At 38.6% G+C, this 20,964-nt stretch overlaps 1 protein-coding gene across 1 annotated transcript in view; it reads right to left on the bottom strand.

The window, feature by feature from the left end:
* The window catches only part of LOC127671022 (vomeronasal type-2 receptor 116-like), a 42,008-nt gene that overhangs the window by 996 nt on the left and 20,048 nt on the right, over positions 1–20,964 (bottom strand). The window contains exon 5 of the mRNA XM_052165688.1: positions 19,360–19,483. Within this exon, the coding sequence (XP_052021648.1) occupies positions 19,360–19,483 (124 nt within the window). The remainder of the gene's footprint in view (positions 1–19,359; positions 19,484–20,964) is intronic.

Raw genomic sequence — 20,964 nt, 5'->3', positions numbered from 1 at the left:
TCAAATTCATTGGATTGTTATTACAACCATGTTCCCTTTTCACTTGTGGTATGGAGATATGAGTATTCTAAAGTGAATAATCACACAAGTTAAGGTTTATACTCGTTTCGAAAAACCCCATGAAGAGTATCCTTTTCTGGAGAAAAGGGTATTTTTCACATTATACATTATAAATATATCACTGAGGAAAACATGCAGGAACTGAAGGTAGAATAAGGAGGTAAGAACTGAAGCTGAGTCCACTGGGGTGTGGGGCTGCCTGCCCTGCCTCTACTATTTTCCTTGACCTGATTTGTTATGTAGCTTATGATCACCTCCTCAGAGCTGCACCAACCCAGTGAGGCAGCGCAGCCCACAGCAACCACTAAACATGAGGATGTATAAAACTTTTTGCTACAGTCCAGCTCTTCAAAGGATTTTCAATTGTGGTTTTCTTTTATTACATAAATCTTGATTGTGTCAGATTGACAATGAAAACACCCATAAAATCTCATACCTAGAGCCGATTTATTTTAGTTGTATATTGAAGTATTCTTATTTTTTGCTTTTTACCTCTCTTTTATTTATATTTTATAATACAGTTGAAGCATATATTTTCAAACTAGAAAATACCAAATTACATGGCAATAACTAATTCAATGTTTATGCCAGTTCTCAAAAATATTTCTAAATTTCCAATAGAAGATGCGAATTCAATTTTGAAATAGACATTTTTCATTGAATTTCTTAGTAAAATGATTTTTTAGTCTGGGATATATGACACAAATTCATTTTTATTTATAAATTTTTTTCAGTTTGAAAATATTTTCTTCTCATGTGATCTTGGTTGGAAACTACTAAATATGTGTTCAAAGCATTCCTTATCTTTCCCCAGCCCCTTTCATTTTTGATGGAAGGAAGTTCTCACAGGTGTTATAGTGAATATATGGATGTTTGAGAAAAGTTAGTAGGCCTTTTCTCTTTTAACTTCTTCTGGATTCTGTGATGAAATTAAGGGTAGAGTAGGGGATGTAAGTTCCTTTTCATATTGAGATAATTTCGTGGCTCTTAGTTTACTGTTTTGAAAAACTTTTTGAAAGATTTTCAGGAAAACAACTACTTAAATAGTTAAATTTATGTTTTCTTTGTTTCTCCAGAATAGATTTTAAGAACTAAATCTTTGTGAATAAAACTCAGAGGCGAAAAACAAATGCTCCTAATATTATTTAATCACATATTTCTTGTCACAAATAACTTTCCGTATTTTTGTAAAAAGGCTTCATTTCAAAAACTATTTTAGTTTCACTTTTCCTTAAAAGATACAGAAACACTACATTTACTTCTTTTTACACTCAGCTCTACATTTGTGTATCTTTCTTATGCTTTCTTAAACTCTCCTGTCAAATAGTTAACATTTTCTCAATGTGACTATTCATGCTAATGTAACACTTTTAAAAATATCTGTTCTGCTCTGTTGTTAGATTATTTTTGTTGCTTTGTTATGCTAGCTTTTAATATTGTATCTTAGAAACAATATTCATTAATTTATGGCAACTGATCTATAAGACAAAATTTATTTTGTATAAAGCTTATTGTTTGTCTTGAAATATATGTTTATTATATTTCCCTGTATTCAAATTCCTTTGATCAGGAATTTCTTTAACTTTTGACTGTTCAACATATATGTAGCTGTATTTTTAATCAATACAATCTGATACTGTGATGTAGGTCAAAACCTTTATTCTATTCCATCCCTCCAAATGTACATATCTCTAAAGTGTCTGAACTTCAGTGTGTAATAAAGGAAGCATTTTGGGGAGACAGTTGAAGTGGTCCTTCCACAACCACATTAAATTCGTAAGTGAAATTTATATGTCTTCAATCTGCATACAGGAAATATAACCGAATTAACAGGCAATTAGGTAGTCTATATGTAGCAGAGAAATACCTTATATAAAATATTTTACTGTCAAATAATAGAAATTAATACATGAGGAAATATAATTATCCAGAAATCTGCACCAGAGTTCTATTCTCCCACTACATCTCTGCCCAGGTTCATCAAGCCTGTTGATCCAGAACCAAAACATTTAGATTTCTTTCCTTCTCTAAACATCCCTGCCCAAAGAACTTTGTCAGGCATGGCTCTGAGGAGATCGTCCCTGCCAGATATAAAATTTTCTGCCAAGTCTCCTGCCATTTTTTAAGACCTGCTATTCCAGAACCATATAGCCCAAAAATATACACCAGGGGTCTGTCACACCAAGATCACAGTGGTTAGCCAAAATCTCAATATATATCATAACTGGAACATGCAGTGACTAAAGCATCTAGATGGCTGTAGGAGTTCTCTAGTAGAGTTTTTTGGGTCACTTAGGTAGACTATCATGTCATCTGCAAATAATGATAGTTTGACTTCTTCCTTTCCAATTTGTATCCCTTTGACCTCCTTATGTTGCCAAATGATTTATTGTTTTATTATTTAAAAAAAAATCTAGATGGCTAAAGGCATGAAACTAACTCAAACAACAAAATTCAAGAATATTATGACACCAACAGGGCAAACTTACTCTACAACAGCAAGCCCTGCAAATCTTAACACAACTGAACCACGGTGCCCTTAAATCCAGTCTTATGAAGATGATAGATGCCATTAAAGAGGAAAGAATAAAATGCTTAAAAAAGAAAAGGAAAACACAATCAGACAAATATAGGACTTTACAGCGGAAACAAATAAATCTCTTAAAGTAATAGCAGAAACTACAGTTAACCAGGGAAGTAAGTAAAGCTGTTCAGGAAATGAAAGTGGAAATAGAAGCCAGAATGAAAATACAAACTGAGGGTAAACTGCAGATGGAAAACCTAAAGAAGCTTACAGAACAACAAATGCAAGTATCACCAATAAGATAAAAGGATGTAGGAGAGAATCTCAGGCATACAAAAATAGAAACTGGCACATCAGTAAAAGAAAATGTTAATGCTAAAATATCCCTGAAACAAAACAGCCAAGAAATCTGGAATACAAAGAAAACATGTAACCTTAGAATGATAGGAATATTAGAAGGTAAAGAATCCCAGATCCCAGGGTGAGAAAGTATTTTCAACAAAATTATATTAGAAACAATCACAATGTAAAGAGAGAAATACCTATAAACATAAAAGATGCTTGTGAAACACAAAATAGAGTGGGTCAGAAAAGTCCTCTCTCAACAAAATAATGAAAATACAGAATGTAGAGAACTAAGAAAGAATAAGCACTGAGGGAAAAGACCAGGTATCATTCCATGGCAGACCTGTTAGAATTGTGCCTTTTCAATAGATTCTCTAAAAACTGAAGGGCCTGGACAGATATCTTAAAACCTATCTGCCTGCACTCAGGAACTAAGCACCTGGGCAGCTTTTGTCTGCCAGCCCTCTGGGCTCTGGAAGGTGTGGAAGGAGAGAAGCCCCGCAGCCATATTTGCTGTCTGCAGAGACACAAAAAGATCACTAGGTACTGTAACACCCTGAGCCTTAGAATTCTGGTGGTGCAAACCGCCAGGGGTCTGCCTGCACTCAGGAACTGAGCACCTAGGCGGCTTTTGTCTGCCAGCCCTCTGGGCTCAGGGCCTGTGTCCTGCCCAGGAAGCTGTAGAAGGAGAGAAGCCCCACGGCCAAACTCACGGTCTGCAGGGACACAAAAGGATCTCTAGGTACTGTAACACCCTGAGCTTTAGATTTCTGGTGGTGTAAACCGCCAGGGGTCTGCCTGCACTCAGGAACTGAGCACCTAGGCGGCTTTTGTCTGCCAGCCCGCCAGGCTCTGGAAGCTGTGGAAGGAGAGAAGCCCCGCAGCCATATTTGCTGTCTGCAGGGACACAGAGGGATCGCTAGGTACTGTGGCACTCTGAGTCTTAGATTTCTGGTGGTGCAAACTGCCAGGGGTCTGCCTGCACTCAGGAACTGAGCACCTTGGCAGCTTTTGTCTGCCAGCCCGCCGGGCTCGTGAAGCTGTGGAAGGAGAGAAGCCCCGCAGCCATATTTGCTGTCTGCAGGGACACAAAGGGATCACTAGGTGCCATAACACCCTGAGCCTTAGATCTCCGGTGGTACAAACCACCAGGGGTCTGCCTGCACTCAGGAACTGAGCACATATGCGGTTCATCTGCAAGCCAGTCAATTGTAGGACATGCGTCCTATGTGAGAATCAACAGAGGGAGTGACCCCCACCACGACTTCTTCCCTTCATAATAGAGCAGACAGAGAACACTTGGTTGACCTTGACAACCTAAGTATAGCATTGCTTGAGGCAAAATTGAGAAGGGCTCCAAAGGCACAAAAGAGGAAGCCAGCATATCAATAATCTGTGCCAGAAGAAACCCAGTCATCCAGTGTTGCAGAAATAACCTTAAAGATCCACAGTAGGTTGAAGCTCCAGCCAGTGACAATAAGATAATCTAACTCCTGGGAGAACCAGATGGCTAAAGGCAAACATAGGAACGTTACTAACAGAAACCAAGGCATTATGGCAACATCTGAACCCAATTCTCCAACATTAGCAAGTCCTGGATACCCCAACACACCAGAAAAACAAGATTTGGATTTAAAATCACTGGTCATGATGCTAGTACAGGAACACATGAAGGACATACTTAAAGAAATTCAGGAGAAAATAGATCAAAAATTAGAAGCCCTTACAAGGGAAACACAAAAATCATTGAAAGAAATTCAGGAGAATACAAAAGCCAATAAGGAGGAAACGCAAAAATCACTTAAAGAAATACAGGAGAACCTTGATCAACAGGCAGAAGTCATGAAAGAGGAAACACAAAAATCGCTTAAAGAATTAGAGGAACAAACAAACAAGCAAATAACAGAACTGAGCAAAAATTTTCAGGATCTAAAAACAGAAGTAGAAACAACTAAGAAAGCACAAAGGGAGACAACTTTGGAGATAGAAAACCTTGGGAAGAAATCAGGGACCATAGATGCAAATATCAACAACATAGTACAAGAGATAGAAGAAAGAATCTCAGATGCCGAAGATACCATAGAAACCATGGACTCAACAGTTAAAGAAAATGCAAAATGCAAAAAGCTTGTAACCCAAAATATCCAGGAAATCCAGGACACAATGAGAAAGCCAAATCTAAGGATCATAGGTATTGATGAGAGTGAAGATTTACAACTTAAAGGGCCAGCAAATATCTTCAACAAAATTATGGAAGAAAACTTCCCTAACCTAAAGAGAGAGATACCCATGAATATACAAGAAGCCTACAGAACTCCAAACAGACTGGACCAGAACAGAAGTACCTCCTGTCACATAATAATCAAAACCCCAAATGTACTAAACAAAGAAAGAATACTTAGGTCAGTAAGAGAAAAAGGGCAAATAACATATAAAGGAAGACCTATCAGAATTACACCAGATTTCTCACCAGAGACCATGAAAGCTAGAAGATCCTGGGCGGAGCTCATGCAGAATCTAAGAGAACACAAATGCCAGCCGAGACTACTATACCCAGCGAAACTCTCAATTACTATAGATGGAGAAACCAAGATATTCCACGACAAAACCAAATTTACACAATATCTTTCTACAAACCCAGCCCTACAAAGGTTAATAGGGGGAAAGCACCAGTACAATGAGGGAAACTATACCCTGGCAAGAGCAGGATATTAAGCTTCTTTCATCAAACCCAAAGAGGATAACCACACACATATAAAATTAAAATAAAAAATGTTAGGAAGCAATAACCACTACTCATTGATATCTCTTAACATCAATGGACTCAATTCCCCCAAAAAAGACATAGACTAACAGACTGGTTACGTAAACAGGACCCTACATTTTGCTGCTTACAGGAAACACACCTCAATGTCAAAGACAAAAACTACCTTAGAGTAAAAGGCTAGAAGACAATTCTACAAGCAAACGGTCCCAGGAAACAATCCGGAGTTGCCATTCTAATTTCAGTTAAAATTGACTTTCAACCTAAAGTCATCAAAAGAGACATGGAAGGTCACTACTTGGTGGTCAAAGGAAAAATCCAACAAGAAGAACTCTCAATCCTGAACATCTATGCCCCAAATACAAGGGCGCCCTCATTCATAAAAGAAACTTTACTAAAGCTCAAAGTACACATTGCACCTAACACAATAATTGTGGGTGACTTCAACACTCCAATTTCACAAATGGACCGATCAGGAAAACAGAAACTAAACAGGGAGACAATGAAACTAATTGAAGCTTTGAACCAATTGGAGTTAACAGATATATATAGAACTTTTTATCCCAAAGCAAAAGAATATACCTTTTTCTCAGCACCTCATGGTACATTCTCCAAAATAGATCATATAGTTGGTCACAAGACAGACCTCAACAAATATAAGAAGATTGACATAATCCCATGCCTCCTATCAGATCACTATGGAGTAAAAGTGGTCTTTAGTAACAGTAAAAACAACAGAAAGCCCACATACACATGGAAACTGAATATTACTCTACTCAATGATACCTTGGTCAAGGAAGAAATAAAGAAAGAAATCAAAGATTTCTTAGAATTTAATGAAAATGAAGGCACAACATACACAAATCTATGGGACACATTGAAAGCAGTGCTAAGAGGAAAACTCATAGCTTTGAGTGCCTTCAAAAAGAAATTCGAGAGAGCTTACACTAGAAGATTAAAGGAACAACTGAAAACCCTGGAACAAGAAGAAGCTAATTCACCCAGGAGGAGGAGAAGACAGGAAATCATCAAACTCAGGGCTGAAATCAATCAGGTAGAAACCAAGAGAACCATACAAAGAATCAACAAGACCAAAAGCTGGTTCTTTGAAAAAATCAACAAGATAGATAAACCCTTAGCCATACTAACCAAAGGGCACAGAGAAAGTATCTAAATTAACAAAATTAGGAATGAAAACGGAGATATCACAACAGAAACCGAGGAAATTCAAAAAATCATCAGATCCTACTACAAAAACCTGTACTCAACACAACTGGAGAATCTGGAGGAAATGGTCATTTTCTTAGACAGATACCAATTACCAAAATTAAACCAGGATCAAATAGACCATCTAAACAGACCCATAACCCCTAAAGAAATAGAAGGGGTCATAGATAGGCTTCCAACCAAAAAAAGCACAGGACCAGATGGTTTCAGTGCAGAATTCTATCAGACCTTCAAAGAAGACTTAACACCAATACTCTTCAAACTCTTCCACCAAATAGAAACAGAGGGAACACTAACCAACTCCTTCTTCGAAGCCACTATTACACTGATACCAAAACCACACAAAGACCCAACTAAGAAAGAGAATTTCAGGCCAATTTCCCTTATGAATATCGATGCAAAAATACTAAATAAAATTCTTGTCCACAGAATCCAAGAACACATCAAAACGATCATCCACCATGATCAAGTAGGCTTCATCCCAGGGATGCAGGGATGGTTCAATATATGGAAATCCATAAATGCTAACCACTACATAAACTCAAAGAAAAAAACCCACATGATCATTTCATTAGATGCTGAAAAAGCATTTGACAAAATTCAGCATCCTTTCATGCTAAAAGTCTTGGAAAGGACAGGAATTCAAGGCCCATATCTAAACATAGTAAAAGCAATATACAGCAAACCGGTAGCCAACATCAAACTAAATGGAGAGAAACTTGAAGCAATCCCACTAAAATCAGGGACTAGACAAGGCTGCCCCCTCTCTCCATATCTTTTCAATATAGTTCTTGAAGTCCTAGCTAGAGCAATTAGACAACAGAAGGAAGTCAAAGGGATACAAATTGGAAAGGAAGAAGTCAAATTATCACTATTTGCAGATGATATGATCGTATAGTTAAGTGACCCTAAAAACTCTACTAGAGAACTACTACAGCTGATAAACAACTTCAGCAAAGTGGCTGGCTACAAAATCAACGCAAGCAAATCAGTAGCCTTTATATATTCAAAGGATAAGCAGACTGAGAAAGAAATTAGGGAAATGACCCCCTTCACCATAGCTACAAACAGCATAAAGTATCTTGGGGTGACTCTAACCAAACAAGTGAAAGACCTATATGACAAGAACTTCAGATCTCTGAAGAAGGAAATCGAAGATCTCAGAAAATGGAAAAACCTTCCATGCTCGTGGATTGGCAGGATTAATATAGTTAAAATGGCCATCTTGCCAAAGGCAATCTACAGATTCAATGCTATTCCCATAAAAATCCCAACACAGTTCTTCATAGAGCTAGAAAGAGCAATTCTCAAATTCATCTGGAATAACAAAAAAACCAGGTTAGCTAAAACTATTCTCAAAAGTAAAAGAACTTCAGGGGGATTCAATATCCCAGACTTTAAACTCTACTACAGAGCAATAGTGATAAAAACTGTATGGTATTGGTACAATATCAGGCAAGCGGAACAATGGAATAGGATTGAAGACCCAGAAATGAACCAATACACCTATGGTCACTTGGTCTTCGACAAAGGGGCTGAAAGCATCCAGTGGAAAAAAGATAGTCTTTTCAACAAATGGTGCTGGTTCAATTGGAGGTCAGCATGCAGAAGAATGCGCATTGATCCATTCTTATCTCCTTGTACCAAGCTAAACACCAAATGGATCAAGGACCTCTACATAAAACCTGACACACTGAAACTAATTGGAAAAAAACTGGGGAAGACCCTGGAGGACATGGGAACAGGGGAAAAGTTCCTGAATAGAACACCAATAGCTTATGCTCTAAGATCAAGAATTGACAAATGGGACCTCATAAAACTACAAAGTTTCTGTAAGGCAAAGGACACCGTCAAAAGGACAAAAGGTCAACCAACAGACTGGGAAAGAATCTACACCAACCCTAAATCCAACAGAGGGCTAATATCTAATATATACAAAGAACTCAAGAAAGTAGAACCCAAAGATCCAAATAACCCCATTAAAAAGTGGGGTACGGAGCTAAACAAAGAATTTTCACATGAAGAACTTCGGAGAGCTGAGAAACACCTTAAGAAACGTTCAACATCATTAATCATTAGGGAAATGCAAATCAAAACAACCCTGAGATTTCACCTTACACCAGTCAGAATGGCTAAGGTCAAAAACTCAGGAGACAGCAGGTGTTGGCGAGGATGTGGAGAAAGAGGAACACTCCTCCACTGCTGGTGGGATTGCATGATGGTGCAACCACTTTGGAAATCAGTCTGGCGGTTCCTCAGAAAACTGGGCATGTCACTTCCTGAGGACCCTGTTATACCACTACTGGGCATATATCCAGAGGATTTTTCAGCATGCAATAAGGACACATGCTCCACTATGTTCATAGCAGCCCTATTTGTAGTAGTCAGAAGCTGGAAAGAACCTAGATGTCCTTCAACGGAGGAATGGATACAAAAAATGTGGTATATTTATACAATGGAGTACTATTCAGCCATTAGAAACAATGAATTCATGAAATTCTTAGACAAATGGATGGAGCTGGAGAACATCATACTAAGTGAGGTAACCAAGTCTCAAAAGATCAATCATGGTATGCACTCACTGATAAGTGGATATTAGCCTAGAAACTTTGAATACCCAGGACATAATCCACAAATTAAATGATGTCCAAAAAGAATGGAGGAATGGGCCCTGGTTCTGGAAAGACTCAGTGCAAGAGTATAGGGGAATTCCAGAACAGGGAAGTGGGAAGGGGTAGATGGAAGAATAGGGGGACGGAAGAGGGCTTATGGGACTTGCGGGGAGTGGGGACCCAGAAAAGGGGAAATCATTTGCAATGTAAATAAAAATAAATTAAAAAAAAACTATGAAAAATCACACATGCCAACCTAGAGTCCTATACCCAGAAAAACTGTCAATCAAAACACATGGAGTAAACAACCATAATTCAAGACAAGTCTGGATTTAAACAATATCTATCCAAAAATCCATTCCTACGACAAAATGCTAGAAGGAAAACTCCAACAGAAAGATGATAGCTAATTTTAAGGAAATACAAGAAATAAGTAATTCCATACAAGGAAAATCAATTTAAACACACACACAAACCCATATACACACAACACCAACATCAAATAATAGGGATAAACAAACACTGATCATTAATATTTCTCACCATCTATGGATTCAATTTCTCAATAAATGACACAGACTAACAGAACGAGTACAAAAACAGCAACTATCTGTACTGGCTGGTTTTGTGTGTCAACCTGACACAGGTTGGACTTACCACAGAGACAGTTGCTTCATTTGAGAAAATGGCTCCATGAGATCCAGCTGTGGGGCATTTTCTCAATTAGTGATTACAGGGAAGGGCCCCTTGTCAGTGTTGCCATCCCTGGTCTGGTAGTCTTGCTTTCCATAAGAAAGCAGGCCAAGAAAGCCAGGGATGCTAGCCCAAAAGTAACATCCCTCCATGGCCTCTGCATCAGCTCCTGCTTCCTGACCTGCTTGAGTTCCAGCCCTGACATCCTTTAGTGATGAACAGCAGTGTGGAAGTGTAAGCTGAATAAACCCTTTCCTCCCCAACTTTCTTCATGGTCATCATGTTTGTGCAGGAATAGAAACCCTGACTAAGATGCTTTCACTTTGCTGTATAAAACAAACATCTCAGCAATACCAATAGACATTACCTTAGAGTAAGTTCTGAAAAAAAATTCCAGGACAAAAAACCCTAGAAGTAAGCTGAAATAATCATTCTTATACTTATTAAAATAAACTTCCAACTAAAATTAATAAAAGGAGATGGGAATGGATAATTCATACTCAGCAAAGGAAAAATCTACTAAGATGATATTTCAATTCTCAACATGCATACCTCCAGTTCAAAGGCCTGAACATTTGTAAATGAAACATTGATAAAGCTTGAACCACATGTCAAACTCTGAACATTACTAGTGGTTAATTTCAAAACCCTGTTTTCACCAACTGACATGTTATTTAGTCAGAAACTAAACAGAGAAATAACAAAACTTACAAACATTATGAATCAAATGAACTTAAAAGGCATCTAGAGAATATTTCACACAAACACAAAAGAATATACTGTCTTCTCAGCACCTGATGGATTCTTCCCCCCAAAATTTACCAGATAATCAGTCACAAAGCATCCTTCATGGATACAAGAAAATTGAAACATCATTTTTTCTGTTATGAGAGAACCTTGGAGGAAATTTGGACTTCAACAACAGAAATACCATGAAACCTAAACACTCATGAAAACTGAAGAACTCATTACTCAATGATCTCTGGATTAGGGGAGAAATAAAGAAATTTTTAGATTTCAATAAAAACAAATCACAGCAAACCCAAATTCTTGGGAAACAGTAAAAATATTGCTAAGAGGAAGGATCATTGCACTGAGTGTCTTTATAAAGAATTTAATTTGAAAATTCTCAAAAGAGTAATTTAAACATATATGTGAGAGCTCTAGAAAAAGGAAATACCAGGAAGAGGAGGTAAGAAGAGGAAATAATCAAATCAGGGCTGAAATCAATCAGTTAGAGCAAAAGGAATAAAATTAATCAATGAAGACAAGAACTAGTTCATCGAGAAAATCAATAAGATAGACAAAACCTCACCATATTAACTACATAGCAATCATATCAAAATAAATAAAACCCACACTTGAGAATTCTTTGTTTAGCTCTGTACACCATTGTTAATAGGTTTCTTTTGTTCTCTGGAATCTAACTTCTTAAATTCTTTGTGTATATTGGATATTAGCCCTCTACCGGATATCCGGTTGGTAAAGATCTTTTCTCACTTTGTTGGTTGCCATTGTGTTTGTTCTATTGACAGTGTCCTTTGTCTTACAGAAACTTTGTAGTTTTGTGAGGTGCCATTTGTCAATTCTTTATCTTAGAGCATAAGTCACTGGTGCTCTGTTCAGTAAATTTTCCCCTGTGCCCATGTGCTCGAGGCTCTTCCCCACTTACTCTTCTATTAGTTTCAGTGTATCTGGTTTTATGTGGAGGTCCTTGATCCAATTGAACTTGAGCTTTGTACAAGGAGAAAATAAATGATCAATTTGCATTCTTCTGCATGCTGACTACCAGTTAAACCATAACCATTTGATGAAATGGCTATCTTTTTCTCACTGGATGGTTTTAGCTACTTTGTCAAACATCAAGTGACCATAGGTGTGTTGTTTCATTTCTGGGTCTTCAGTACCATTGCACTGATCTACCAGCATGTCACAGTACCAGTTTACCATTCACTTTTTAAACACTATTGCTCTGTAGTACAGTTTGAGGTCCAGGATGCTGGATTCCCACACAAGTTCTTTTATTTTTGAGAATAGTTTTTACTATCCTGGGTTTTTTTGTTATGCCAGATGAATTTGAGAATTGCTCTTTCTAACTCTGAAAAATTGAGTTGGAATTTGGATGGGGATGGCATTTAATCTGTATATTGCTTTTGGCAAGATGGTCATTTTTACTATGTTAATCCTGCCAATCCACAAGCATGGGAGATCTTTCCATCTTCTGAGGTCTTCTTCAATTTCTTTCCTCAGTGACTTGAAGTTCTTGTCATACAGATCTTTGACTTGCTTGGTTAGAGTCACACCAAGATACTTTATATTGTTGGTGACTACTGTGAAGGATGTTATTTTTGTAATTTCTTTCTCTTGCTGAGAAACACCTAAAGAAATGTTCAACATCCTTAGTCATCAGTGAAATGCACATCAAAATAACCTTGAATTTCCACCTCACCCCAGTCAGAATGGCTAAGATCAAAAACTCAAGTGACAGCAGGTGCTGGAAATGATGTGGAGAAAGAGAAACACCCCTCCCCTCCACTGCTGGTGGGACTGCACGCTGGTACAACCACTCTGAAGGCAGTTTGGTGTTTCCTCAGAAAACCATATGGACACAGTATTATTGTCTATATTGGACATAGTATTACCTGATGATCCAGCGCTACCACTGCTGGGCATATACCCAGATGATTCTCCAACATGTAATAAGGACACATGCTGCACTATGTTCATAGCAGCCAGAAGCTGGGTAGAACCTATATGTTCCTCAACATTGGAATGGATACAGAAAATATGGTACATTTACACAATGGAATACACTATTAATGTATTAAAAGCAATAAATTTATTAATTTTGAAATTCTTAGGGAAATGAATGGAAGTAGAAGATATCATCCCAAGTGAGGTAACCCAATCACAAAAGAACCCATATTGTATATGCTCACTGGTAAGTGGATATTAGCCTAGAAGCTCAGAATACCTAAGATACAATTCCCAGACCAAACAAAGCTCAAGAAGAAGGAAGACCAAAGTATGGATACTTTGGTCCTTCTTAGAAGGGGTCACAAAATGCCCATGGGAGGACATAAAGAGACCAAGTGTGAGCAGAGCCTGAATAAAAGACCAACCAGAGACTGCCCCACAGAGAGATTAATCCCATATACAGTCACCAAACCCAATCACTATTGTGGATGCCAATAAGCACTTGCTGACAGTAGTCCGAAATAGCTGTCTCTTGAGAGGCTCTGCCAGTAGCAGACAAGTGCAGAGGTGGATGATCTTAGAAAACCACTGAACTGGTCATAAGGTCCCCAATGGAGGACCTAGATAAAGGACCCAATGAGCTGAAGGAACTTGTAGTCCCATAGGAGAAACAACAATATGAACCAACCAGAATCCCCAGAGCTCCCAGGGACTAAACCACCAACCAAAGAGTACACATGGAGGAACCCATGGTTCCCGCTTCGTATGTAGCAGAGGATGGCCTTGTTGGGCATCAAAGGGAGGAGAGTCCCTTGGTCCTGAGAAGATTCGATGCCTCAGTATAGGGGAATGCCAGGACAAGGAAGCATGAGTAGGTAGGTTGGTGAGCTGGGGGAGGGGTGATGGAATAGGGCGTTTTCAGAGGGGAAACGAGGAAAGGGGATAACATTTGAAATGTAAGTAAAGAAAATATCTAAGCAAACATAAATAAATATAAATGAATAAATAAAATCATAAATGAAAAAGGAGGCAAAAAATCAGACAAGAAAAAAAAGGGTTAACTTACTGCAAAGCTTATACTCCACAAAACTGGAAAAGCTTAATGAACTGGCTGAATTTCTAAACAAATTCCACACTTACTAAAGTTAAATCAAGATCAGGTATCCTATATAAATATCTCTAAAACCCTAAAAAAAAAAAAAAAAAAAAAGAGAGAAGCAGTCATGAAATGTCTCTTGTCTATTAAAAATACCCTAGAAAATTGGAATACCCAAAACATAATCCACACAACAAATGATGTGCAAGAAGAATGTAGGAGTGGCCCCTAGTTCTGAAAACAGTCAGTGTAGCAGTATAGGGCAAAACCAGAACAGGGAAGTGGGAAGGGGTGGATGGGAGAACGGGGGGTCGGGGGCGGGGGGAAAGGGGAAATCATTTGAAATGTAAATAAAAAATATATCAAATAAAAAAAAATACCCAGGGCCAGGTGGTTTTATTTCAGAATTCTCCCAGACTTTTAAAGGAGAGCTAAAACCAATGCTTCACGGATCATTCCCCCAAATAGAAGCAGGAGCACCGCCAAACTCATTTTATGAATCCACCGTCAAACTGATACACAAATTTTACAGACTCAACAAAGAAAGATAATTTCAGACCTATTTCACTTTTGCATATTGATGCAGAAATACTAAAAAAGAATCTATAAAAATCAAAACTCACAAACCAATTGCAAGAACACATCAAAAACATCATACACCATAACTCCGTAGGATTCATCCCTGAGATCCAAAGATTGTTCAATGCATGAAAATCCTTCTGCCTGATTCACCATATAAAAAAACTGAAGAAAAAAAACATAATGATCATCTCATTAAATGCTGAAAGAAACATTATGAGAATGTGATACCAATTCATTCACGAAAAGGAACCTTCTAGCTTGACAGAGCACTGGAAATCCCAACAAGCAGGAGAAAGAGTCAGATGCAGATATTTGCACCCAACCAATAGACAGAAACAGCTGACCCCTTTTGTTGAACTAGTGAAGGTTGAAAGAAGCTGAGGAGAAGAGCGATCCTGTAGGAGGACCAGCAGTCTCAAGTAATCTGGACCTATGTGATCCTTCGATCACTGGACCACCAAACAGGCAGCATATACCAGCTCCCAATACACATACAGTAGAGGACTGATGGGTCAGTGTTATGAGATGATGCACCTAATCATCAAGAGACTGGAGACCTCAGAGAGTTTAGAGGTCAGGCAGGGTGCGGGTCTGGACCTCCATGTGGAGACAGAGGGCATGAAGGAAGTATGAGATGTTGAACAGTTGGTGAGTAGATGGTGGTGAATAAAATATGGAGTGTAAAAAATTAATTAAAATAAAGAAAATATGACATCAATTTATTTTTAAAGTATTTGAAAAATCAGGGATATATGTCAAATATCTAAATTTTACACACCAACATACTGAAAGCCAGTAGCTAATATCAAATTAAATGGACAGAAACTTAGCTAATTCCACTAAGATCAGGGACAAGACAATGTTGCCCACTCTCACTAATCTATTCAATACAGATGTTGAAGTTGTAGCTGGAACAGTCAGAGAACTAAAACAGATCAAGTGGATACAAATTGGAAAGAAAGAAGTCAAAGTATTGCTTTTGACAAATGATATGATAATAAACATAAATAATTCCAAAAATTCTACCAGAGAACACCTACAACTGATGAACACTCGGGGAGTAGGGGACCAGAAAAGGGGAAATCATTGAAATGTAAATAAAAAATATATCGAATAAAATAAAAAAATTAATAAATAAAGAAAAAAGAAAAAATAATAAAAGAAATATTAAAAATCACAAAAAAGTGACTGAATACAAAATTAAGATTAAAAATGCCACATTCCTTCTTTACACAAATGATAAATGAGTTGAGAAAGAAATTAGGGAAACAGATTACTGTATAATATTTACAAATAATATAAATATCTTCATGAAATTCTAGTCATGCAACTGAAAACTTATAAGAAATTATCTTGAAATCACTGAAGAAAACATTGAGAAAGATAACAGAATATCGAAAGATCTCTCATGCCCTTGAAATCAAAATTAACATAATGCAAATGATTACCATACCAAAAGTAATCTACGCATTCAATCCGATTCCCATCAAAATTACAATACAATTCTTTACAGACTTTGAAATAGTAATCTTAAATTTATATGGAAAAACAAAATCCCAGCATCACTAAGGGAATCTGAACTATAATAGAACTTTTGGAGGTAACCCCATCCTTGACTTTAAGTAATAGTAATAAAATCTGCATGATACTAGTCTAGGAACAAACAGATTGATCAATGGATTCAATCCTCAAAGCCACATGCGTACAGACACTTAAATTTCTGACAAAAACCCAAAATCATACAATGAGGAAAAAGGAAAGCATCTAAATAATAGTGGTGAGCTAATGGGATGTCTGATGTAGAGGAAAGAAAATAGATGTATATCTATCACCCTGCACAAAACTTCAAGTGAAGTGGATCAAAGACGTTAGCATAAAGACTCCAGAGAACCAGGTAATGCTATTAAAAATGGAATACAGAGCTAATAAAAGACTTTCCAAATAAGGAATCTCAAGTGGCTTAGAAGCTCCTAATGAGGAAATGCAAATCAAAACAACCCTGAGATTTCATCTTATACCAGTCAGAATGGCTAAGATTAAAATTCAGGAGACAGCAGGTGTTGGAGAGGGTGTGGAGAAAGAGTAACACTCCTCTACTGCTGGTGGAGTTGCAAATTGGTACAACCACTCTGGAAAGCAGTCTGGCGGTTCCTCTGAAAACTGGGCACCTCACTTCCAGAAGATCCTGCTATACCATTCCTGGGCATATACCCAGAGGATTCCCCACCATGTAATAAGGATACATGCTCTACTATGTTCATAGCAGCCCTATTTATAATTGCCAGATGCTGGAAAGAACCCAGGTATCCCTCAACAGAAGAGTGGATGCAAAAAATGTGGTATATCTACAGAATAGAGTACTATACAGCCATTAGAAACAATGAATTCATGAAATTCTTAGGCAAATGGATGGAGCTAGAGAACATCATACTAAGTGAGGTAACCCAGACTCAAAAGGTGAATCATGGTATGCACTCACTAATAAGTGGATATTAACCTAGAAAACTGGAATACCTCAAACATAATCCACACATCAAATGAGGTACAAGAAGAAAGGAGGAGTGGCCCCTTGTTCTGGAAAGACTCAGTGAAGCAGTATTCGGCAAAACCAGAACGGGGAAGTGGGAAGGGGTGGGTGCTAGGACAGGGGGAGAGAAGGGGGCTTACGGGACTTTCAGGGAGTGGGGGGCTAGAAAAGGGGAAATCATTTGAAATGTAAATAAAAAATTATATTGAATAAAAAAGAAAAAAAAGAAAAAAAAAGCTCCTAATGAATTGTTCAACATTCTTAGTCATCAGGGAAATGTAAATCAAAATGACCCTCAGATTCCACCACACACCCTTTAGAATAACTAAAATCAAACTCTCAGGTGACAGCAAATGCTGGTAAGGATGTGGAGAAAGAGGCAAACTCTTCTATTGCTGGTGGGAATGGAATCTGGTACAACCACTCTTGAAATAAGTCTGATAGTTTCTCAGAAAATTGTAAATAGTACTACCTGAGGATCCAGTTACACCACTCCTGGGCATATATCCAAAAGATGCTCCAATATGATCATATCAGCCTTTTTTGTAATAGCCAGAACTTGAAACAACCCAGATGACCATCAATGAAAGAATGGATACAATACTTATCTTACAAATACACAATGGAGTGATATTTAGCTATTAGAAATGGCAACTTTGAGTTTTGCATTCAAATGGATGGAAATAGAAATTACCATCCTTACTGCAGATGTCGAGCAGCAAAAGAACACAGAAACATATGTGCTACTCTCTCATAGTGATCTGGCTATTAGGCAAAAGGCTTGTAATACCCATGATACAATGGACAAACTATGAAGATCAAGCTGAAAGAAGACCAAATTGTGGTTCCTTCAGTCCTACTTAGAGGGTGGAAGAAAATAATAATGGGAGCTAAAGGGAGAAAATTGGTTGACAGAGCGGAGGATGAGGGGAAAAGAGTGTCAGGATACAATTCACAGACTAAATGAAGCTCAAGAAGAAGGAAGAACAAAGTATGGATACTCTAGTCCTTCTTAGAAGGGGGAACTAAATACCCACAGGAGGAGATACAAAGTGTAGATCAGAGACTGCGGGAGAGATAATCCAGAGACTGCCCCACCTAGGGATCCATCTCATATACAGTTACAAAACCTGGAGACTATTGTGGATGCCAACAAGTGCTTGCTGACAGGAGCCTGATATAGCTGTCACCTGGGAGGCTCTGCCAGTGATTGACAAATATAGAGGTGGATGCTCTCAGCCAACCATTGAACTGAGCACAATGGACAAACTAGAGAAGAGACCCAAGGAGCTGAAGGGGTTGCAGCGCCATAGGAAGAACAACAGTATGAACCACCCAGCTCCCCCAGAGCTCCCAGGGACTAAACCATCAACCATAGAGTACACAGGGATGGACCCATAGCTCCAGATACATATGAAGCAGAGGATGGCCTTGTTGGACATCAAAGGGAGGAGAGGCCCTTGGTTATGAGAAAGCTAGATGCCCCAGTATAGGGGAACCCCAAGACAGGGAAGTGAGAGTCCGTGGAATGGTGAGCAGGGGGAGGGGGATGAGTTAGGGGATTTTCGGGGTGAAACCAGGAAAGGGGACGACATTTGAAATGTAAATAAAGAATATAACTAATAAAAATAAAAGTGCTTGCTCAGAGGAGCCAGATACAGGTGTCTACTGACAGAGCCTGAGAAATACAGATGGGGATGCTCACAGCCAATCATTGGACTGAGCTCAAGAATCCCAATGGAGGAGTTAGACGAAGGCCTGCAGGAGCTGAAGGGGTTGCAACTCCATAGGAAGAACAGTATCAACCAACCAGAACACATGGAGGGACCCATGGGTACAGCTGCATATGCACCCGAAGATTACCTTATCTGGCATCAGTGGGAGGGGAGCCCTTTAGTCCTGTGGAGGGTGGATGACCCAGTGGTGGAGAATGCTAGGGCTCTGAAGTAGGAAGGTGTTGTGTGGGTGGGGGTGGCATCATCATAGAAGCAGGAGGGATAGGATTGGGTGTTTGCTGATGGCAAAACAGGAAGGGAGATAATATTTGAAATGTAAACAAATAAAACAAACAATAAAAAATTTTAAAGAAAGAGCATAGACTTAAAGATTTAGTTGCGAATCTGAAGTAATGTAATTTCCACGTAGTTCTCTTGTCTAATTTTTTTCCTTTACTTAGTTTTGTCAGTGCGCCTTAGAGAGGATGTAAAACCCTCTGAGAGACTTGTCCTTCACCTGTCTCATTGGAAATCTCATTGTCTGGGCAAGGACTGCAGTCAAAGCAACAGGTAGGCCTTCCCTCCAGGACAACTTTCCTGAATCCAGGGCTGCAGCTCTCACTGCAGACAGACCGAGGAATCTGAAAAATATTTAATAAAAGATACAAAATGCTTAGCTCTTAATCAATGCCCAAGTACATATTTTATAATAAAAGGTATATTAATTAAAATTTATATTTAAAAATGTACAAACTTGCTGTTTAACCCCACTTGGCTATTGAATGAAAAGTGGAAATGAAGTTTGGCCAACAACAGCCATCGCTTTCCTCCTCCTGAATGTGGACAGAATCTGCCCAGTTTCCTCAAATCACTGCTGTCCTGATTCCCTGCTTTGATGAACTTCACCCCCCAACTGTGATGTATTGAAGAGAATCCTACTTTCCTCGCATTGGTTTTGTTGCCATTTTTCCAAGATGAGACTTAAAAATTAAAGGACATCCTCTCAGTTTGTTGTGTGTCTGCAAAAGGCTTAAAAGCAAAGGCCCCCTGAAAACTGACTGTGACTGCCTTTCTAGTTGTCTTAGTTCCGGTTTCTATTGTGATCAAACAGCATACCAAAAGCAAACTGAGGACAGACATGTTTCTCATCAAAGGAAATAAGGACAGGAGTTAAAGCAGGAAACTGGAAAATTAATAGAAATGGAGAACGCGCAGTATTTCTGTTTACTATCCTGCTAATCATGGGTTTCTCACCCATGATTCTTAAACAACTAAGGACCACCTGACACCACTCCATTTTATGTGTCATTGTGAGGTTATTTTTTCACTAATTGTTTTATTAAGTTCACATACAGGATGCTGCCTCTCCTGGTCCACACCCTAACACTCCTCCCCCTGGCCTGCTGTGCTGAGAGGGTGTGGGCCCCCTGGATTTACTGCCACTCTGCCACATGATGTCTCTACAGGATTAGCTTCATACTCTCCCACTCTGGCCAAGGAAGGCAGCTAAGTTGTGGAGTGAGTCCCACAGATAGCTTAAGGACAGCCCCCACTTCAGCTTTTTGGAACAAACATGGAGTTTGAGCTGCACATCTACTACATATTTTGAGGGTGTTGAGACTATGTCTATCTCATGTATGGCCTTTGATTGGTGGATTATTTTGTCAGAGCCCCCAAGGGTTGAGGTTACTAGACTCTTGGTCTTCCTGTGCAGTTCCTAAACTATCCTCAATCCTTCCATAAGAGACCCTTAGCTCTGTCCAGTGTTAGGCTGTGGATCTCTTCATCTGTGTCTGTCTAATGTTGGGTGAAGCATCTTGGAGGACACTTGTGCTAGGTCTTTTTCTGCAAGCATAACAAAATATCATTAACTGTTTCAGGGATTGAGTATTGCCCCAGGATGGATCTCAAATTGGGCCAATTATTGGATGGCCATTTTATCAATCTCTCTTCCATCCTTGCATTTCTTTTAAATAGGAGAAATTTTGGGTCAAAATTTTTGTGTCTGTGTTGTTGTCCTTATCCCCCCAAGGCAGGACCAGCATGGCTATAGAAGTTGTTTGTCCTCTTCATGTTACACATCTCCACTGCTATTTTCTCAGCTATGGTCACATGAATTTTC

Source organism: Apodemus sylvaticus, chromosome 20 (genome assembly GCF_947179515.1).
Source record: "Apodemus sylvaticus chromosome 20, mApoSyl1.1, whole genome shotgun sequence".
In the NCBI taxonomy this organism is placed as follows: Eukaryota; Metazoa; Chordata; class Mammalia; order Rodentia; family Muridae; genus Apodemus; species Apodemus sylvaticus.
Note: the sequence above shows the minus strand (reverse complement) of the source record. Positions and strands in the feature narration are given on the sequence as shown.